Source organism: Euprymna scolopes, chromosome 22 (assembly GCF_053919585.1).
Source record: "Euprymna scolopes isolate OS-2025 chromosome 22, ASM5391958v1, whole genome shotgun sequence".
Lineage (NCBI taxonomy): Eukaryota > Metazoa > Mollusca > Cephalopoda > Sepiida > Sepiolidae > Euprymna > Euprymna scolopes.
This window is the reverse complement of record NC_136503.1, coordinates 120,543,042-120,567,295: the sequence shown is the minus strand read 5'-3', so window position 1 is coordinate 120,567,295 and position 24,254 is coordinate 120,543,042. Positions and strand designations below refer to the sequence as shown.

The 24,254-nt window shown below is 35.8% G+C and overlaps 1 protein-coding gene across 1 annotated transcript in view; it reads right to left on the bottom strand.

Annotated features, from left to right (window-relative positions):
* LOC145243689 (cilia- and flagella-associated protein 45-like) overlaps positions 1-24,254 on the bottom strand; it is a 136,419-nt gene that overhangs the window by 87,898 nt on the left and 24,267 nt on the right. The window contains exon 2 of the mRNA XM_080106749.1: positions 8,036-8,322. Within this exon, the coding sequence (XP_079962875.1) occupies positions 8,036-8,322 (287 nt within the window). The remainder of the gene's footprint in view (positions 1-8,035; positions 8,323-24,254) is intronic.

Genomic DNA, 24,254 nt, shown 5'->3' with positions numbered 1-24,254 from the left:
CGCTACTTCAATCTATGAACAACTGATTAAAATGCTTATTAAATCTATGACTAACTGAATAAAATGCTACTTCAATCTATTACAAAATAATTAAAATGCTACTTAAATATATTAAAACGGATTAAAATGCTACTTCAATCTATTACAAACTAATAAAAATGCTACTTCAATCTATTACAAACTGATTAAAATGCTACTTCACCCTATTACAAACTGATTAAAATGCTACTTCCATCTATTACAAACTGATTAAAATGCTACTTCAATCAATGAAAAACTGATTAAAATATTACTTAAATCTATTTCTAAATTAATTAAAATTCTACTTCAATCTATTACAAACTGATTAAAATGCTACTTCAATCTATGAAAAACTGATTAAGATGCTACTTCAATCTATAAAAAACTGATTAAAATGCTACTTCAATCTATTACAAAATGATTACATTGCTACTTCAATCTATGAAAAACTTTATAAAATTCTACTTCAATCTATTACAAACTAATAAAAATGCTACTTCAATCTATTACAAAATAATTAAAATGCTACTTCAATCTATTACAAACTGATTAAAATGCTACTTCAATCTATTACAAACTAATTAAAATGCTACTTCAATCTATTACAAACTACTTAAAATGCTACTTCAATCTATTACAAACTGATTAAAATGCTATTTCAATCTATTTCAAACTAATTGAAATACTATTCTATCAATTAAAAACTGATTGAAATGCTACTTCAATGTATTGCAAACTGATTAAAATGCTACTTCAATCTATGAAAACCTTATTAAAATGCTTCTTCAATCCATTTTCAAACTAATTAAAATGCTACTTCAATCTATTACAAACCGATTAAAACGCTACTTCAATCTATGAACAACTAATTAAAATGCAAATTCAATCTATGACAAACTGATTAAATTCTTTGTCAATCTATGAAACCTGATTAAAACGCTACTTTAATCTATTACTAACTGATGAAAATGCTACTTCAATCTATTTCAACCTGATTAAAATGCTACTTTAATCTATTACAAACTGATTAAAATGCTGCTTCAATCTATGACTAACTAGTTAAAATGATACTTCAAACTATGACATACTAATTAAAATGCTACCCCAAACTATGACTTACGGATTAAAATGCTACTTCAATATATTACTAACTGATTAAAATGCTACTTCAATCTATTACTAATGGATCAAAATGCTACATCAATTGATGAAAAGCTCCTTAAAATACTACTTCAATCTATACCAAACTGATTAAAATACTACGGCAATCAATGACAAACTGGTTAAAACCCTACTTCAATCTATGAAAAACTGATTAAAATGCTACTTACATCTATTACAAACTGATTCAAATGCTACTTCAATCAATGAAAAACTGATTAAAATATTACTTCAATCTTTTTCAAACTAATTAAAATGCTACTTCAATCTATTACAAACTGATTAAAATGCTACTTCAATCTATGATCAACTGATTAAAATGCTACTTCAATCTATTACGAAATGATTAACTTGCTACTTCAATCTATGAAAAACTTAATAAAATTCTACTTCAATCTATTACAAAATAATTAAAATGCTACTTCAATCTATTCCAAACGTATTAAAATGCTACTTCAATCTATTACACACTGATAAAAATCCTACTTCAATCTATTACAAACAACTTAAAATGCTACTTTAATCTTTGACAAACTGATAAAAATCCTACTTCAATCTATTACAAACTGATTAAAATTGTACTTCAATCCATGAAAACCTGGTAAAAATGCTATTTCAATCCATGAAAAACTGATTAAAATGCTTATTAAATCTATGACTAACTGATTAAAATGCTACTTCAATCTATGACTAACTGATTAAAATGCTACTTCAATATATTAAAACTGATTAAAATGCTACTTCAATCTATTACAAACTAATTAAAATGCTACTTCAATCTATCACAAATTGCTTAATATGCTACTTCAATCTATTACAAACTGATTAAAATGCTACTTTAATCTTTTACAAACTGATTAAAATGCTACTTCAATCAATGAAAAACCGATTAAAATATTGCTTCAATCTATTTCAAATTAATTAAAATGCTACTTCAATCTATTACAAACTAATTAAAATGCTACTTCAATCTATCACAAATTGCTTAATATGCTACTTCAATCTATTACAAACTGATTAAAATGCTACTTTAATCTTTTACAAACTGATAAACATGCTACTTCAATCAATGAAAAACCGAGTAAAATATTGCTTCAATCTATTTCAAATTAATTAAAATGCTACTTCAATCTATTACAAACTGATTAAAATGCTACTTCAATCTATTACTAACTGATTAAAATGCTACTGCAATCTATTACAAACTGATTAAGATGCTACTTCAATCTATTACTAACTGATAAAAATGCTACATCAATCTATGACAAACTGATTAAAATGCTACTTCAATCTATGACAACCTGATTAAAATGCTACTTTAATCTATTACAAAATGATTACATTGCTACTTCAATCTATGAAAAAGTTAATAAAATACTACTTCAATCTATTACAAACTGATTAAAATGCTACTTCAATCTATTAAACACTGATTAAAATGCTATTAAATCAATTACAAACTAATTAAAATTCTACTTCTATCTATTACAAACTACTACTTCAATCTATTGCAAACTGATTCAAATGCTACTTCAATCTATTACAAACCGATTAAAATTGTACTTTAATATATTAAAAACTGATTAAAATGCTACTTCAATCTATTACAAACTGATTAAAAGACTACTTTAATCTATGATAAACTGATTAAAATGCTACTTCTATCTATTACAAACTAATTAAAATGCTACTTCGGCCTATGAAAAACTGATAAAAATGCAACTTCAATCTATGAAAAACTGATTACAATGCTACTTCAAACAATGACATACTGATTAAAATGCTGCTTCAATCTATTACAAACTGATTAAAATGCTACTTCAATCTATGAAAAACTGATAAAAATTCTACTTCAATCTATTACAAACAGGTTAAAATGCTACTTCAATATACTACAAACTGATTAAAATTCTACTTCAATCTATTAGAAACTAATTAAAAGGCTACTTACATCTATGAAAAACTGATTACAATCCTAATTCAATCTATAACACTCCGATGAAATGCTACTTCAATCTATTACAAACTGATTAAAATGCTACTCCAATCTATGAAAAACTGATGAAAATGCTACTTCAATCTATCACAAACCATTTAAAATGCTACTTAAATCTATTACAAACTAATTAAAATGCTACTTAAATCTATTACAAACTAATTAAACTACTACATCAGTCTATGAAACCTGATTTAAATGCTACTTCAATCTATTACGAACATATAAAAAGGCTACTTCAATCTATTACACACTGATTAAAATGCTACTTCAATCTATGAAAACCTGATGTAATTGCTACTTCAATATATTACAAGCTGATTAAATGCTGCTTCAATCTATGAAAAACTGATTAAAATGCTAATTCAATCTATGAAAAAATTATTAAAATGCTACTTCAATCTATTACAAACAGATTAAAATGCTACTTCAATCTATTAGAAACTGATTAAAATGCTACTTGAATCTATTGCAAACTGATTAAAATGCTACTTCAAACCATGACAAACTGATTTAAATGCTACTTCAATCCATGAAAAACTGATTAAAATTCTACTTCAATCAATGAAAAACTGACTAAAATTCTACGTCAATCTTTTACAAACGGATTAAAATACTACTTCAATCTATTACAAACGAATTAAAATGCTACTTAAATCTATTACAAACTAATTAAACTAATACTTACGTCTATGAAAAAAATGATTTAAATTATACTTCAATCTATTACAAACTGATAAAAATGCTACTTCAATCTATTACAAACTGATTAAAATGCTACTTTAAACTATGAAAAACTGATTAAAATACTACTTAAATCCATTACTTACTGATTAAAATTCTACTCCAATCTATGAAAAACTTATTAAAATGCTACTTCAATCTATGACTAACTGATTAAAATGCTTCTTCAATCTATGAAAAACTGATTAAAATGCTACTTCAATCTATTACAAACTGATTATAATGCTACTTCAATCAATGACTTACTGATTAAAATTCTACTTCAATCTATGAAAAACTGATTAAAATGCTACTTCAATCTATGACTAAGTGATTTAAATGCTACTTAAAACTATGAAAAACTGATTAAAATGCAACTTCAATCTATGAAACCCTGATTACAATGCTACTTCAAACTATGAAAAACAGATTAAAATGCTACTTGAATCTATTGCAAACAGATTAAAATGCTACTTCAATCTATGAAAAACTGATTAACATGCTACTTCAATCTATTACTAACTGATTAAAAGGCTACTTCAATCTATGACTAACTGATTGAAATGCTACTTCAATATATTACTAACTGATTAAAATGCTACTTCAATCTATAAAAACCTGATTAAAATGCTACTTCAATCCATTACAAACTTAGTAAAATGCTACATCAATCTATGAAAAACTGATTAAAATGCTACTTCAAACTATGAAAAACTGATTAAAATGCTACTTCAATCTATTACAAACTGATTAAAATTCTACTTCAATCTATTACAAACAGATTAAAATGCTACTTCAATCTATTACAAAGTGATAAAAATGCTACTTGAATCTATTGCAAACTGATAAAAATGCTACTTCAATCTATGAAAAACTGATTAAAATGCTACTTCAAACTATGAAAAACTGATTTAAATGCTACTTCAATCTATTACAAACTGATTAAAATGCTACTTCAATCTATGAAAAACTGTAAAAATGCTACTTCAATCTATGAACAACTGATTAAAATGCTACTTCAAACTATGAAAAACTGATTAAAATGCTACTTCAATCTATTACAAACTGATTAAAATGCTACTTCAATCTATGAAAAATTGATTAAAATGCTACTTCAATCTATGAAAAACTGATAAAAATGCTACTTCAATCTATGAAAAACTGATTAAAATGCTACTTCAAACTATGAAAAACTGATGAAAATGTTACTTCAATCTATTACAAACTGATTAAAATGCTACTTCAATCTATTACAAACAGATTAAAATGCTACTTCAATCTATTACAAACTGATTAAAATGCTACTTCAATCTATTACAAACTGATTAAAATGCTACTTCAAACTATGAAAAACTGATTAAAATACTACTTCAATCTATGACTAACTGATTAAAATGCTACTTCAATCTATGAAAAACTGATTAAAATACTACATCAATCTATTAAAAACTTATTAAAATGCTACTTCAATCTTGGACTAACTGGATAAAATGCTAGTTAAAACTATGAAAAACTGATTAAAATGCTACTTCAATCTATTCCAAACTCATTACAATGCTACTACAAACTATTACTTACTGATTAAAATGCTGCTTCAATCTATTACACACTGATTAAAATGCTAATTCAATCTATGAAAAACTGATTAAAATGCTAATTCAATCTATTACTAACTGATTAAAAGGCTACTTCAATCTATGACTAACTGATTAAAATGCTACTTCAATATATTACTAACTGATTAAAATGCTACTTCAATCTATAAAAACCTGATTAAAATGCTACTTCAATCCATTACAAACTTAGTAAAATGCTACTTCAATATATGAAAACCTGATTAAAATGCTACTTCAATCTATGAAAAACTGATTAAAATGCTACTTCAATCTATGTCTAAGTGATTAAAATGCTACTTCAAACTATGAAAAACTGATTAAAATGCTACTTCAATCTATTACAAACTAATTAAAATGCTACTTCAATCCATGACAAACTTATTAAAATCCTACTTTAATCTATGACTTACTGATTAAAATGCTACTTCAATCTATAAAAACCTGATTAAAATGCTACTTCAATCTATAAAAACCTGATTAAAATGCTACTTCAATCCATTACAAACTGAGTAAAATGCTATTTCAATCTAAGAAAAACTGATTAAAATGCTACTTCAATCTATGAAAAACTGATTAAAGTCCTACTTCAATCTAATTAAGAACCTTGATTCGAGTAAAGCTACTGGCCCTGACGGCATTCCAATAATAGTGTTAAAAAAGCTTCAACCAGAACTTGCTCCCATACGTACGAAACTATTTAAGTGCTGCCTTAAGGAGCAGTGCTTTCTGACTCCCTGGAAGACCTCATCAGTTTGCCCTGTATTTAAGAATTCAGGTGATAAGTCATCTCCCTCTCAGTACAGATCAATAAGTCTCCTGTGTGTTATGAGTAAGTTGCTGGAATCCATATTAAATAGAGAAATAGTCAACCACCTCAACAGAAACAACCTTCTTAGTGACACACAATATGGTTTCTGCTCTGCAAGATCTACCGCAGATGTGCTGACGGTTATATCTCACAGGATTAGTGAATCTCTTGACAAAGGCTTCCTTTCTAGGGCAATTGCTCTTGATATATCAAAAGCCTTCCACAATGTATGGCATAAGGGTCTACTTCACCAGATTTCCAGCTATGGTAAAACTGGAAATGTGTTCTGAATCATTAAATCATTTCTCTCCGACAGGTGCATAAGAGTAGTGGTCGATGGACAAAAATCAGAGGCCTGCAGTATTAATGCTGGAATCTCTCAGGGGTCAATCCTGGGCTCAACTCTCTTCCTGATCTACATCAATGACCTCCCTAAATACATACTTAAATCATCTGTTGACATCTATGCTGATAACACGACCATCTACGGCAACACATCAAAGGCTGTAAATGACAAATTTCTCTCTGATTCTCTCTCCTCTGATCTCGAGCGCGTGGTTCAGTGGGGAAGACATGGCTGGTTACCTTTAATGCATCTAAAACCAAACTCCTATCCTTACATCATCAACGCTCTGATCCCCATCTGCCATCAATTGGGATGGATGGCTCTCGTCTGAGAGAGGCCCCGTGTTTTGACAAGCTTCTGGGTTTGACCTTTACTCCTGATCTGAAATGGAACACGTACATCAAGTCTGTTGCCAAGGTCGCTGGAAAGATGGTGGGATCCTTCTACCGCTCCAGCAGATATCTCACTACTGATGCAATTCTCTATCTATATAAAAGCCAAGTACGTCCAAGGATGGAATACTGCTGCCATATATGAGCAGGAGCTGCTAAAAACAGCCTGTCCTGCCTTGACAGAGTACAAAATAGACTTCGTGGCTTGGTGAGGGATGCCCTTTTCTCTACCCTGCAACCACTCTCCTACAGAAGAGACGTTGCGAGCCTATCCTTGTTTTATCGTTATTTCCATGGCAGGTGCTCGTCTGAACTCCAATCTCTGGCCCCCCTCGCCAATCTTTCACGAAAAACAATTGTCTAGCCGAACCCACTTTGAAAAATTTCCCCAATTTCTACTTCACACTATTTAACCCTTATCCCCAAGTGGCCTATTGGCCTTGATAAGTGGTGATGCCTATGTAAATATATATATATATATATATATATATATATATATATATATATATATATATATATATATATATCTCAGGACGAAAATCTTTACCTCGAATATAGAAATGTGTCTAGCAAATGTTTTTCTCTTGTATCTAAAGTGTTTATCAGTTCCAAGCGTCCTTTCCTAAATAATTCAATTAATAATCTCGTTTACTTATACAGGAGATTAGATCTCTATTGTCTGATGCTGTAACCAGCGGCTGGTGTGTAAAACGAATGTTAGCTTACTGCTAATGTCCTGAAGCGCACGTTCTATAGAATGTCGCTGAGGCTGTTCAAATATTTTTTGAAAATCATGGTGCTTAATTTTTTTGGTGTGTTTTTGTAATCCCCACTCACTGGCCTTGTGTCATATCTTCCCAAAGTTGAAAGGACATAAAAGAAAACAAAAAAAAAAACAACGTAAAACTATATTTTATTCGGTAGCTTTTTGTTTCACTCTTTCAAAAACTATATAAGCAAAGTTTTACTTACGCCAGAGTCCGAATGAGATCCCTCATGATAATCATAACAGTTTCCTTTTCCTTGGCCGAATTTTCTTGCGTTTTCCTTCCCGGCCTGTTATTATTATTACTGTTGTTGTTACTGTTGCAGGTGCTTTTGCTGGCCAGAGATTTTTGCTGTTTCCATTTCACGTGGTTTGGCTCACCGAAAAGAGTCTCGTCGACTTGCGAATGGTCACTTACTGTTCGGTATTGTCGATGACGTCGATTTCGTAACGAACTCGAAGAACTGCTCACACGCGTCTGTGTACTAGCCGGCTGATAGAAACACCAAGAAAAAACACATTTAGGAAGATGTTGACAACACACACACACACACACACACACACACACACACACACACACACACACACACACACACATATTTCTGTGGAAATACATTTTATTTCCTTATAATATATACTAATCCTTATTTCAGAAGCTCAATGTAATTACAGAGCAATATAGTGAATAAATGACAAAAGACTATATTCTAAAATTCATGATGTTGACCATATTATAATTCATTCCTTTAATTCAGTTGACATTTACAATTCTTTACAGTATCTGTTTCGAAGCGCAAAATCAATCACTAAATTATTATATCAATCAATGAATCTATTTTTTCCTCAACTCATCAGAAGAAATAACAACAATAAAAAGGAAATAAAGTGCGTTTTGACATTATTAAAATCCGAAAATTGGAAGAGAAGCTGTAAATACCATATAATATGTTTCCATTACGCCATTTTGAATTTTAGGAATAAAATCTCTAAACCCATCTATTCGTACTAACATGTTCTATTAATTTATGAATATTCTGCCAAAATTTTCTATTTAATCATTAGTAAATTTATGAATTCTAATTACTGTGGGCATAGGTGTGAAAATAACATCGATAATTATAAACTATTACACATGTTTGTATATACGAAACTAAGCTAAAACAACAGTTTACAATTAACGGTTCTATTAAATTATTTACTAATTTGAATTTGAAACCATGCATAAGTTTCCTTAACTGTAATAATCAAGTTTATTACTATTCCAATTATAATTCTTAGTATTAGTTAATTTTAAACCTGTAATTACGTTTGGTTGAGATTTATAATTTCGCTAAATACTCATTTGTTTACCTTAAGCGTAAAAATAACTTGAAGTAAAATTAGATTTCACTTAAATCATTTACCTAAAATTAAAAGAACATATTATTCTGAGATTAGGAAACACTGAAACCTACCCAGCCAGCCTGAATGATCGGCCCATCATCGGCCCATTATAGTGTTTGTCGGCTGATCGTCGGTTATGTAATGGACCGATGGGCCGATCATTCAGGCTGGCTGGGTAATTACTAGGGAATTAGGATCTATTCAATGTTAAACTAAAATTATACTTAACTAAGTAACTAGTTCAAAAAAATTTTATTAATGCTAGATTGTCGAATATTAAATTAGTAAAAGTATGTGAAATGTGGAGTTTGAAATATTACTTTGAAAATAATTTATTATAATATTGATACAAAATATTAATAAATATATAAAAAAATATAAAGTAAATATTAGAACTAATTAATTTATAATTAGATATTAAGCAGAAATGAATTATAAGTTAATGAATTATGACTATCGATTGAAATAGTTTATTACTAACATTTTATATTAAACGTATTAGTTAATTTATTTATAATGTACACTTAATTAATCATTGAATAATATTAAGTGAACGACATTAGAACTGTATAAACATTACTTATTAGAGGGATATTGGTGGAAATGGGTCATGTATGATAAAAGAATGAATGTTAAAAAGTAAGTTAATATATCGATCAATTTGTTCTAAGGGAGGTAAATCTGTTATACTTTAAATTGAATTAATCTTAACTTTTTACGCTTAGTTAAACAATTGAGTATTTAGCGAAATTATAAATCCCAACCAAACGTAATTATGGGTTTAAAATAAACTAATACTAAGAATTATAATTGAAATAGTAATAAACTTGATTATTACAGTTAAGTGAACTTAATTATGTATGGTTTCAAATTCAAATATAAATTTCAAATTCAATTTCCTATACAGACTGCGATACCAAAAACAGTTCCGATTTTTTCGATTCTCGATTTCGATAGCGATTAATAATCCCAGTATATATATATATATATATATATATATATATATATATATATATTATAAAAGGGCTGTATTTCTTTCCTGCCTGTCTATTTCATAGTTTGATCACATAGTCATATAAAACGTCATAGCAGATTATATATATTACATATGTGCAGTATATGTAACATATAACACCATAGCAGACACATATGACATTATAGAGAATGACGTTTGTGGGAACATGCCAACCGGATGCTAACGTCTCCAGCATAAAAGACAAAATAAAAAATCTTCGTTTGCACATGGCTCCACGCATCGCTTCCGTTTGGAAAAAGAAAAATAAGAAACCATAAAAAGAATTATGAACCAATGGCAGAGCTCCCCGCCGAAAATAAAGGCCTAAATTATCACAGCCGCTGGGAGCCGGTTTACGACTATAAAAGGAGGGGACCAGAAAGAAAAGGAGGAGAGATTCGCCTAGCTGCGTCAGTGAACGCACGGACAGTCTTCCACCCGACCTAAAGAAATGAAGAAGAAAAAGAAAAGAAAAGGAGATTCGCCCAGCTGCGTCAGTGAACGCACAGACATTCTTCCACCCGACCTTAAGAGATGAAGAAGAAGAAGAAGAAGAAGTTCCGCTCTCACGTTATGAGCCAAGACGCCTTCAATTCTAACAATGCCTATCTTACACAAACCAAAAAAGAAAAAGAAGAAAAACACAGGAGGCAAAAACGCCGCGCCGCGCCGCTAGGTTGATAAATGTAGTCGTCGCTCTCCAGTTAAAAGCCTGACACATATCACCGAAGTAGCACGACTGTCCGCCACTTACCACCCCCCGTCGTCTGAAAAGATAAGTACGCTTTGTTTAATTATAATACCCTACAAAAGTCACTCCTGATCAATGCATACACAAGCTGGACTACCACTCTCAATTTTCCTACAACAATTATTTCTCCTCCCACGCGCGGACATGTTATGACTAAAATGTTCATTCCTTTCAACAGAAAATAAACGACCTTTATCTTATCCATTAACTGAGCCTTTGTTTCCTTCAATTCCTCATTCGTTTCATTATTCTTTTGTAACGGGATTGGGGTATATATATATCCTAGTCCCCTACAAATATGGTGACCCCGCCCCTTTATTTAAATGAGATGGATGAGGTTGAACGAAGCATGCATACACACCTACAAACATTCTAGGAACACTTTACCTCTTCTAAATAAAACTATCCAAAAAAACAAAAAACAAAAAAAAAAAAACTCCTCAACCTCCAAAAAAAAAAAAAAAAAAAAAAAAAAAACCTCTGAGCCATAAATGGCGAACCAACCAACGAACCAACCAACAAACCAACGAACCAACCAACAAACCAACCCAACGAACCAACCCACCAACGAACCAACCAACGAACAAACCAACAAACCCACCAACCCACCAACGAACCAACCAACCAACCAACCAACCAACCAACAAACCAACGAACCAACCAACCAACGAACCAACCAACCAACCAACCAACCAATCCACCAAAATCCTCTCGGGCACTCTCGGAATAGCTCCGCTATTTCGGGTGGCGATGTGTGTGGGAACATGCCAACCGGATGCTAACGTCTCCAGCATAAAAGACAAAATAAAAAATCTTCGTTTGCACATGGCTCCACGCATCGCTTCCGTTTGGAAAAAGAAAAATAAGAAACCATAAAAAGAATTATGAACCAATGGCAGAGCTCCCCGCCGAAAATAAAGGCCTAAATTATCACAGCCGCTGGGAGCCGGTTTACGACTATAAAAGGAGGGGACCAGAAAGAAAAGGAGGAGAGATTCGCCTAGCTGCGTCAGTGAACGCACGGACAGTCTTCCACCCGACCTAAAGAAATGAAGAAGAAAAAGAAAAGAAAAGGAGATTCGCCCAGCTGCGTCAGTGAACGCACAGACATTCTTCCACCCGACCTTAAGAGATGAAGAAGAAGAAGAAGAAGAAGTTCCGCTCTCACGTTATGAGCCAAGACGCCTTCAATTCTAACAATGCCTATCTTACACAAACCAAAAAAGAAAAAGAAGAAAAACACAGGAGGCAAAAACGCCGCGCCGCGCCGCTAGGTTGATAAATGTAGTCGTCGCTCTCCAGTTAAAAGCCTGACACATATCACCGAAGTAGCACGACTGTCCGCCACTTACCACCCCCCGTCGTCTGAAAAGATAAGTACGCTTTGTTTAATTATAATACCCTACAAAAGTCACTCCTGATCAATGCATACACAAGCTGGACTACCACTCTCAATTTTCCTACAACAATTATTTCTCCTCCCACGCGCGGACATGTTATGACTAAAATGTTCATTCCTTTCAACAGAAAATAAACGACCTTTATCTTATCCATTAACTGAGCCTTTGTTTCCTTCAATTCCTCATTCGTTTCATTATTCTCTTGTAACAGGATTGGGGTATTTATATATATCCTAGTCTCCTACACGTTATATATTATGACGTTATACATGGCGTCACATATGACGTCATAGTAAAAATGAATTTTTTAAAAAGCGGTCTCATTTTATGTTTACTTTATATAGGAAAGTGATTCCCCAACGCTAAAATGTTAAATTTTAATTATTTAAAAAATCCTTCTTTAAAGGCTATTGAATCGTATTAGCCCAAAAAGTAGATTCTGATTTCTTTTTAGAAGGTAAACTACGCTGGATTGAGTCGTAAAAAAATAAAAAAAATGATCAAGTTTTTTTTTTCAATAGTGTAATGAAAAATAAAGACCTTTTAAGATATTAGAAAGGTTATATTCAACATAAAATTCAGCAGGTACAACAACATGGTCGGTAACGAACGACTAAGCTGGGAAAAGGCGCCAATATCGTTCTATTTGTAAACATCTGGTGCGCATGCGCACTAGCGCTCTAAACTCACAACACTCTCCACCACATTTTATTTATATTTCGGGTTGCAGGTGATCTTCCTTCCCCTTTTTGTAGCTTCTGGAAGAAATTTGAAAACGCCCTTCTTCGAGTCAGACTGTTGCTGCTGCTCTTCTATTTCTAAATACTTTGTTTTGTCGACTGAAGAGAAAGCCTCTCCATTTGGTGAGGTATTATTCTTTGGGGTTTCCTATTGATCAATCAACTCTGGTTCGCGGATGTTTGATGGAGTAGTAGAATCTGGTGATGTACCATGGTCAGGGGAGACATGAGATTTCAAGTTTGTAGAGGAGGGGTCAGTGACAGGAGTGGGGGCTACGTCTTTTGTTGAGACTGTTGACTGACGGCCGTCAGGGAAACGAATTCTGGCAAAGTTGGGAGTTGCAGATATTATATCTACTGGTTCCACTAGGGGATCTGACTTGTGTTGGCGGACAAACTTCATAAGGAGGGCCGGTCCTCCTTGCAGCCACTCGGGTAAGGTATATCCGGTGCCCGACCTTCTGGAAAAGTTAAACATTCTCTCGTGTGGGGTTGAGTTAGTTGCTGTACAAAGTAGCGATCGAATAGAGTGCAAAGCTATGTCGAGTACTTCATGCCAGTGACGTTCGTCCAATTGCCTGGTTTTGAGTGCAAGTTTGATCGTTTTCCAGATTATGCCATTTACTCTCTCGCATTGTCCATTGCCGATTGGATGGTATGGAGTTCAGTGGGTAATCACAACTCCATGTTGCCAGAGAAACTCTTTTAGTTCACATGAAATAAACTGACTTCCTCGATCACTATGGATGGAATCTGGGCAGCCAAAAAAGGTAAATAAATTCTGGAGACAATTTATAACAGTTTTTGTTGATATGTCCTGACATGGATAGACAAAAGGATAGCGTGAATATTCATCTACAATCACGAGTAGGTATTTGAGATTATTCGTAGATGGTTTCGGTCCCATGAAATCTATTGAAAGACGTTCAAAGGGGGATCGGGAATGGATTAATCGACCTGATGGAGGTTTGAAGAACCTTGGTTTTAGTTCAGCACATATTTGACATTCAGCGCAGGTGCGCTTAGCATCTTCCATGGAGAATGGTAGATTCTTCTGCCTCACAAAGTGATAGAGTCTCGCTACTCCAGGATGACAAAGTGCTGCGTGCAGGTCCTTTAGTGATAATGAGCGCGAAGCAGAGCATGATCGAGAAAGGGTATCTGCAGAGTTATTAAGAGAACCTGGTTTATATACTATCTCATAAGAATAGTTTGAAAGTTCAAGTCTCCACCGAAGCAGCTTATCGTTTTTAATATGATTTGGTGTCTGCGTGTTGAACATAAATGATGCAGCCTGTTGGTCAGTAATAATGGTAAAGTGTCGACCGAGTAAGAGGTCACGCCATTTACGCACAGATTCTACAATGGCTGCCGATTCACGTTCCACTGCTGAATGTCGACGCTCTGACTGCGTTAGGGTTCTGGAAAAATATGCTACTGGACGTCCATTCTGGGAAAGGCAGGCTGCTAATGCTGTCGCAGATGCATCAGTTTCTATCGTAAAACGAACTTCATCCTCAATGGCTGCAACCGAAGCCTTGCAAATTTCACCTTTCATGGCTTGAAATTGATTTTTTAGTTTCTCAGTGATAGGAAAGGACGTAATGTTTAATTAAGGTGAAATCCGATCTGAGAAATTCTCTATCCATGGTGAATAGTATGAGAAGAGACCTAGAGCCCGCCTGAGTGACTTACTGCAGTTCGGAATCGGTAATTCTTTTAGTGGTGTAAGTCTGTCTGGATCAGGACTGATTGTTCCATTTTCCAATAAGTGCCCTAGAAACTTTAGTTTGGTTATACCATATTCACATTTTACAGGGTTTAGTTGCAAGTTAAGACGGTTGATAACCTTTCTAAAAGCTTCCATATCTTCGTTTAATTCTTTATTAGTTTTTCCTCCGATGACAATGTCATCAATGTAGGCAAATGTACCTTGTAGTTCATGTTCTTGAATCAGATTATGCATAATACGTTGAAACACAGCTACTGAGTTCGTTAGCCCAAAAGGTAACCTAGAAAACTCGTATAGTCCTCCGTCAGCTTCAAATGCTGTGTAAATTCTCTCGTCTCTGCGTATAGGGCATTGATAATATGCAGACTTCAGGTCCAACTTATTGAACATTTTGTACTGTGATAGTTGGCGTATGATATTCGAAATTTTGGGAAGCGGAAAATAAACCGATTTATAGTTGCAGAATAGTCAACGACCATGCGACGCTTATGTCTTTCATTTCTAGTTACTAGTACTTGGGCTCTCCATGGGGAATTCGATTTGATTATGATACCTTCTTTTAATAATTTTTGTATCTCATTCCGGATAAATTCGCAGTCCGATGCTGAGTAGTTTCTGCTTTTTGTTGCGATGGGTTTACAATTCTTTGCTAAATTAGCAAAAAGAGACGGTAGCTCGATTTTCATCTGAGTGGCGTTACAAATCTGTAAAGATGGTATCTTTCCGTTATAACGGAATTCCACCCGGTTATGCAATTGCATGAACTCTTGTCCTAGTATAATTGGAGCACACAAGTTGGGAAGGATAGATAGACGCATATTAGTGTAAATTTGTCCATTAACAGCGATGGACGCAACACAGTGTCCTAAGGTTTTGCTCGTGAGATTCGAGGAAGCCATGCTTACCGTATCATTAGAAGGTAATATACTAAAGCCGAGTGATCTCACGATGTTCATTCGTATAAAGTTATGAGTGCTTCCACTGTCTACCATAGCTTTTAAACAGGTACTATTAATTGTTGCATTTACTACAGAATATTGTGTGCATGGAGTGCATTGGGATGACGCAGTGAGGGCAATATATGCAGAACTAGTCCTGGTATTATAAGTTGTTTGTTTTATTTTAGATCGGCAAACTTTAGAGAAGTGGCCCCTCTTTCCGCATTTAAGGCAGTCAGCATTCCGAGCTGGGCAAATATTTCGAGAATGATTTTCTCGTCCACAGAATTGGCATCTGGCGAAGTGAGTCGCCTGATTATTTCTGGAAACAGCAGCACATCCATTAGTTAGTTCCAAACTAGAGTTATTTTCAGATTCATCTGCATGAATAGATGCCTTTGCTACAATTGATGTGTCATAAGCTGCTGCATTATGTTGGGCCATTTCTAGACTTCGTGCAGTTGCTACGGCATGATCTAGGTTAATTTCAAAACTTTCAAGTAATCTCTGCCTAATAGTTGAGGAAGTGAGACCTGTGATAAATGCGTCACGTATCGCTAGCTCCGCATGTTGAGAGGCAGTAACATCTTCAAATTTACAATCCTTAGAAAGATTCTTTAGTTTTAGGAGCAACTGATCAATAGATTCACCTTGATTTTATTTCCTAGTGGCGAGAAGGTGACGAGCAAACACAGAATTTACCGGTTTTACATAGGTTGCTTGAAGGATGCTAATAGCCCTCTCGAATGTTGAACAGTGAGATATAAGAGAATAGACCTTCGGTGAGATGAAATTAATGAGAATACTTAACTTATTCGGAGGATTTTGAGGATGAGCGACTGTGAGAGAGTCAATGCAGTTGATGAGGGTACGATTCACGTTCCACTGCTGATTCCATTCGTCAGTGGTTGTATCTTTTTTTTTTTTTTTTTTTACATAGTCATCACCACATTATCAAGGCCAAGAGGCCATTCAAGGATAAGGGTTAAAGAGTGTACATTAGAAATTGGACAATATAGTAATCATTAGTAATGAAAATTTGGTAAATTTGGTAACTTATATGGAACGGCTCATCAAGAACTTGTTTACGTTGGACTTGAAGAAAACCATATTGTAGTCAGCTAGAAAGCAGGAAAACGAAAGTCAATTCCACAGGCGTACAGTTCTAAGAATGAAGCTTTGTTCATGGAATCTACGTTTAGGTTTAGGCACAGATAAAGAGTGGGGGGAATTATTGATAGTGTTTTCAGCTAGATGAGTGTTTCTTGTGAACGTTTGGCGAGGGGGGACCATAGATTGAAGCTTAGTCGAACACTTTCCATGAAAATAACGATACATCAGAGACAAACTCAAAACATCTCTTCTGTGAGATAGAGGTTGCAGGGAAGAGAAAAGGACATCTCCTACGAGGCTAGAAAGTTTATTTTGAACTCTATCAAGGCAGGACAAGTCCTTTCTAGCAGCTCCTGCCGAGATGTGGCAGCAGTACTCCATCCTTGGATGTACCTGGCTCTTATATAGACAGAGAATTGCATCAACAGTGAGGTATCTACTGGATCAATAGAAGGATCCCAACATTTTTCCAGCGGCCTTGGTAACAACTTTGATGTACATGTTCCAGTTAAGATCAGGAGTAAAGGTCAAGCCCATGAGGGACTCCAGCATTAATACTGTGAGCTTCTGATTTTTGCCAATCAACTACTACTCTTATGAACCTATCAGAAAGAAATGATTTAATAATTGATAAGACATTGCCAGCTATACTATAGCTGGAGATCTTGTGAAGTAAACCTTTATGCCATACTATATCAAAGGCCTTTGATATGTCAAGAGCAATTGCCCTAGAAAGGATGCCTCCGTCGAGAGATTCGCTAATCCTATGAGATATAACTGTAAGCACATCTGCTGTAGATCTAGCAGAACGGAAACCATATTGTGTGTCACTAAGAAGATTATTTTTGCTGAGATGGTTGATTACTTCTGTATTTAACACAGATTCCAGCAACTTACTCATGACGCACACTTATTGGCCTGTACTGAGAGGGGGATAAGCGATCACTTGAATTCTCAAATACAGGGTATAATGATTAGATTTTCTAAGGTGATGGGAAGCTATTCTCCTTAAGACAACGTTTAAACAATTTTGTAATTTTGCTAGTTCTAGTTGAAGTCTTTTGAGTACTATAATTGCAATACCATCAGGGCCGGTTGCTTTACTGGAATCAAGTTTTTTGATTAGCTTGGCAACATTACAAACAGATATACGTACATCACATAGTGTGTTTTCTGATACAGGAGGAAATATTGGGAGTTGCGGCCTTGGTCACAAAGGGTAGAATTAGCTGCAAAGTTCTTGGTAAAGAGTTTGGCTTTGTCTGACGCTAACGAGATTACATCAGGTCCATTGATGATAGTTGGGATAGAGCACACGCTTCTGTTCAGGATTCTGTTTGCTATTTGCCAAAACTGGAGGGAACCAAGCCGCTGCTCAGCTACTTTGGACTTGACGGACTGAGCATACAACTCTCTTGCGTTCTTTCTTACTTTCTTACAATGGTTGCTGGCAGTCCTGAAAGCAGCTTTAATCTCCATACATCTATTACGTTGGAAGCAACACATTCTGGAGAGAACCATTGCTGGCTGTTACGTTTTTTCTGGGACTTTTTCGAGGGTATGAAACGGTCTCTACCTACAATTAACCATTCTGTCAGGTCTGATATTATAGAGGACACATCCTTTTTAAATATGGAACGCAGAAGTAGATCTGATATAAATGCATGGAAACTATCCCAGTTAGCCATAGTGTATCGATATACTGTACGATGGAAAGGTACATCTAAGGACTTACTAAATTTCATTTGTATCTTAATTGATACAACAGAGTGGTCGGAAGATCCAAGAGGCGACAGAACAGAAACTGAACATAGTTCAGGGCAAGTTGTGAGAAAAAGGTCTAGGAAACTCGCATACTCGCCGTCAGTGTCGGACATACTGCTGGGTTTGTGAACAATCTGAGTTAGTTCATAAGCAATGGAGAAATCATGACAGAACCTCCCCTCATCATCGGTCTTTTTGGAGTGGGTCAACCATTCCACATTGTGAACATTTAAGTCTCCACATACGTGAATGTTAGCTGAAGGATAAGCAGATAGGACGTGGTCAATTTTCTCAGATATACTTTTAAATATAGTAACTCTGCCGTTATGGGGGCGATAGAGAGCAAATGTAAACGCAGTAGTTTGAGCAAGTGCAACCCGGAAGCACATATAGGATAAGTTAGGATCTTTTCGGGAGATATCCCTACCATATGGAAAGCCCATGGCGATCTTGGGGGTCAGATTTGGAAGTTCAGTTAGAGTATCCTTGAATTACGAACTCATCTAGGGAAATAGTCTGTCCAATTCCAGTTTCGCTTAGAAATAAAGAGTCTGATTTAGTCTCCTGTAATTGAGTTTTAACCTCTGGATGGTTAGAATGTAGACCCCTTATGTTGGAGAAGAAGACATGGTAGTGGGGGTCTACGTTGGAATTTGGAGACCCGGGTTTAATCGTGTATTTTCTCTTGAAACTTGTCATGATAGAGTTTTGGAATTTGTTGACTAGGTCGTCAGATTTGCTTAGAGCAGCACAAAGAGCAGAAACTAAGAGAGAAAAAGAAACAAAGAATTTGTTTCTTTTTTGTAGATCATGATAAGGTAAAGCCATAACAATTACCCACTAATATGGCATCGAGAGGTCCCACCAGAAGCTACTGCACTGTCCAGAATCCATTCACCAAATGGCAATACAGCAGCCCCAGTACTTTGCACCTGCTGATAGAACAGCCTCCTTAGTGGTTTATCCAAGGTTCGGGTCCCTGACTATCAGGCGGATAACGTCAGGCCAGATAAAATGTATACCTACCTCCAGCACCCTTACTAGTGACATGGTTACAAGGAGAGACATAGAAACACATCTCTAACGTTCATGCAAAATATTGCTAACCTAGAATACAGCTTTTTCTTCTCATTTGTCAGAAAAATCACTCATTAAAAAATGAGGACTGAGGGACAAATAAAGAGAAGCGAGAGTAACAGGAGCTGCCGATAACGCATCCACAATGCGTTCTCTACTCTCCTTTAAAAAAAAAAATATTAAGCATTGTACTTATATTTTATATTTATACTAGCAAAGATACCCGTGCTTCGCACGGAGCTTTGTTGCGCACTCGGGTACCAAAATCTGTGGGCACCTTTCCAGTAAGTTGATGTTGTAAGAGCAACGATTGCATAAGGTGATTAACATTTTAACTACCTCTTGTAGTGACTGAAATTCAATCAGGAACTTCACAAAACATTTTCATCAAAAAGGAAGGTTACTTGATGTTACATAGTAAATTTTTCATTGAAGTAATTTTCAACTCTTACTTAAATTTTATCTTGCACATTCAATACTAAAAACTTACCACAATCAGATCATGTCAGTTTTTCCTCATATCCATTTCTCGAACTTTTCACTGAAGAGCCTCAGGGTAAACTACATTTCTGCTGCTTTGATTTGGAGCCAGAATGTAGAGTTTTTCTGAACTTCCTGTCCGGCTGATGGAGACGTAGAACATACCGTGACTGAAGCAGTCTGATGTCAAGTCTACGCCAATGGTGTTAAATGTCTGACCTTGACTTTTGTTTATGCTCATTGCAAAACACACCTTCACAGGAAATTGGAGTCTCCGGAATTTAAATGGAAGTTCTGAGTCCGATGGAACTAAGGGGATCCTTGGCAGTAGAACGGTTTCGCCTTTGTAGGGACCACAGGAAATGGTGGCCTCAAGTACATTGGTATGCAATCTGGTGATAACACATCTGGTTCCGTTTGTTGTTTTTGGCGGTTCCAAGGATCGAAGAATCATGATTGGCGATCCAATTTTGAGATTTAAAATGTGTGGAGGCATTCCAGATATCTCCAAAGAGGTTAAAAACTCCACAGGGTAGTGAACAGCTTCATATTCATTAGTAGCCGAATCAACTGACTTGTATTGCTTTGTGTCTCCTGGAAATTCATCCATTATTGAATTGTTCAAATGATTCACATTGCTGTTTAATGGCGAAATAATAGCCCTCTCAGCAAGCCAATCCGGTGATTTTCCATTGTTTTGCAGGTTTGGGTACACTTTGTCTTTCAGTTGCTTCTGATTACCGACACATTTACCAAGCGCAGTTGGAATCTTAATTGTGTCAGGTGAAGAAGTGATAGGAAACTGACCATTACCGATTTGGAGAAGCAATTTTGAGAAGTCTGCTGCAGCTGTGTTATCAGAGATATAGGCTCTCATATTAGTAGTCAGTCTCTTCACTATAACGTGCCTCCAGAGATAGGATTGTTTCAAACTTGCATTGACAATCTTAGCCCTTGTGCCATTTTTAACCACTGGGAGGATTTGACGGAAATCACCGCAAAATAAGGTTGGAATGCCACCCATGGGATTCTTGTTTCCTGTGATGTCTTGCAGTGTTCGGTCAATTGCTTCATAAGCACTCTTGTGCGTCATTGGGGCTTCGTCTACAATGATTGCAGAGGTGTCTCTAATTACATTTTCCAGGGCTGAGTTACCAGTAATTTTGCAAACTGGCTGATCCATTCGATGAGTATCCAAGGGTACTTTAAAAGTGCTGTGAAGAGTGCGGCCACCTTGTAGTAGAGTAGCAGCAATGCCACTGGATGCTGTTGCAAGCACAATCTTTCTCATGGATCTAATCTTTGCAAGGATCAAATTGATTACAAAAGTCTTGCCCGTACCACCTGGAGCATCAAGAAACATCATGTTTTTGTTCATTTCACCTTGTGCTTCCAACATTGCCATGAATGAATTGTAAACTTCTCTTTGAGAATCGGTCAGTTTTTCTTGCATATTTTCTGCTTGTAGGGAAAGTTCTTCAAGATTATAAGTAACTTCACGTTGATACTCTCTCGCGAGTCTTTCATCTCTCCCTTGTGTTGGTGCAGGTTATCCATAGCTTGCCAATGGTTGACCGCACATAAGGAGAACTTTTTCTTCAATTAGACAAAGAGTTTTATTGTAGATGTCCTCATTAAAATCTGCTTCTGGATTGTTAACTTCTTGCCTGTATCTGTGAAGAATGTCTTCAGATATTACATCACGAAAAGCCATCCAGATCTCAAGAGGATTTCTTGGCTCACAGGCTGTTAAAATTATCACAAATAGGCTTCGCAAATTTGAAGGTGATTGAGTGGCACTTGCCTCTCCTACTGCTTGATGCAAGTGATGGTCATTTTCTAGAAGGCCTCGAGCAAGGCACGCTGCTCTGTATGTTTCAAACACCTGACCATTGTATGCTCGCAAATTTTGAAATGAAGTTGGACCAGCAACCTCATTGAGCAACAGGCGTAAGAAATAACACTCCCCTGCTTTTGGACTAATCGTGTAGATTCTCCCAATGCATGGTGCCTTCCATACATCATCATTTTCAGTACCTTCAACTTGTACCCCACGCATTCTTCTCATCCATTTCTTTGTCGATTTGTTCCAAGTGTAAAACTCAGGGACTTCTACGTATTTGAGACCCCTTGCAAAGTCATCCTCATGGCAGAGTTGAAAAAATGCTGTCAAAGTTGTGGCAGGCGGTGGACCTTGGGCTCGTTCCAGAGCAGTATCAGCTGGGAACATGACACGCTGCCCATTTTCAAGATGAACAGAAAGTTGCACAATTGGGGGGAAATGTTCATGGATGGGATGTTCCAATATCCTCCAGGCCGCCTCTGAACTGCCGACATACCTTGCATTCTGGAACTGCTGGATCTCATCCACAATGTGACTTTGTACTTGGCCTTGTTGGTTAGCTGCTCCATCAGTTCTTTGTAGTTCAAACACTGCTTGATCACATCCTTTATTCACGTATTTGAGGACATATTTGATGCTTTGGATCGAGCTGCAAATTTCTACGTTAATGTGAGCGTTGAACTGCTGAAGGAGGACCTTGTTGTACGGAACAATCCACTGGTTTGTTATTTCTTGATTAACATACCGACCATTTCTCTTCATCCTTATTGTACCAGTCTGGCCTCCATCTTCTGGTTTTCTTCGCCTGTACTTGGGGTAAGAGTCTTGGCCTTGTTCGGTACACTGAAGAAATTCTTTTGGGTATTTTTTGGAACATTTGTTGTCAATCATAAATGGACAATTTGGATTAAATGGTCCACAAGGTCCATGCACCATATGTGCCATCACTTTAGCATGAAGATCAGGATCTTCCTCTTTGTCAGGGATCTCTGCAGATATGCAGAGATCCATTTTTTCTGGTAGAAGTTTGTCCTCTGGGGCCTGCCAGGTGAGGATGTGTGCATGCGGCAGTCCTCTTTTTTGATATTCAATACTGTACAGGAAAGCCCTCAACCTGCCAAATCCTCCCTTTTTAATAAATTCAAGTAACTTTTTTAGCTTCTGCCTGAAAACCCTGGCAACAATATCTGGACGATCCTGAGGGTCTTGCCCTTGAAGACAATTTTCTGTAATTTCTGTCCACTTTGGATTTGTTGTGAACGTGATGAAGAGGTCGGCTCGGCCCATTCGCCGAACATATGCCATGGCATCACTTTGACGCTCAAACATGTATCGAGGGCCTCCTGTATAAGTTGCCGGAAGTACAACTCGTTGACTAAACTGTTCTGGATTCCCATCCTCCCTAAGAATTGAATCTCTCAAGTTGCTATAATTGTCAGCTCTCAGGGTCTGTTGCTCACGCCTCAGGAACTGTAAACGTTCTGTTTCAATCTTGCAGTACACATCCACCAGCCATTGTTGAAATAGCCTTCGGTACCAGAGAAAATAGTTTTCAGGCCGAGTCATTAAATGGTACGAATAAAATTGCTGTTGGGTAACTTTTCGCCCATTGGATGCCTTCATGTAGATGTTGTAAGATGGAGAACCATAGGGGTACATTAACGGGTACATTAAAGTATCGTAGAGGGGATGTAGTTCGGAGATCCATTTTAATCTATCATTTCTAAAACGCAAGACAATATCCCGGTTAGCTGTTGGTTCATTCTCCATTAATATTACAATCTCATACGTTGTTGTTGGAGCATTGAATCGCCGTGGATGCTCTTCTTGCGGCCTTCGGCCTTCCCTTATGACAACTTTATGTTCTACCAAGTGTTCTTCTTCAATCCTCTCCTTTGTTGTTTTCAGCTGACAAATGAAGCTGTTGTTCTCATGTAAAAATTCAGTCAGACTTTGGAGAATGTCTCTATTGAGTCTACTGTCACGTCCCCGATTATGTAGTTCCTCTTCCAGACTATCCAAGAAGTAGACTTGAATAAACTTTGCTGTTTCATCTTCAGGTGGTAAAAGACTCCCAATCTGGTGGCAAACCTGGCCTCGAATTCTAAAAGAAGGATTCCACCCATGTACTGCCGCAATTTTGTGACCAAATGATGTCATTGCAAAACAATTGTTATAACTGCGTAGAT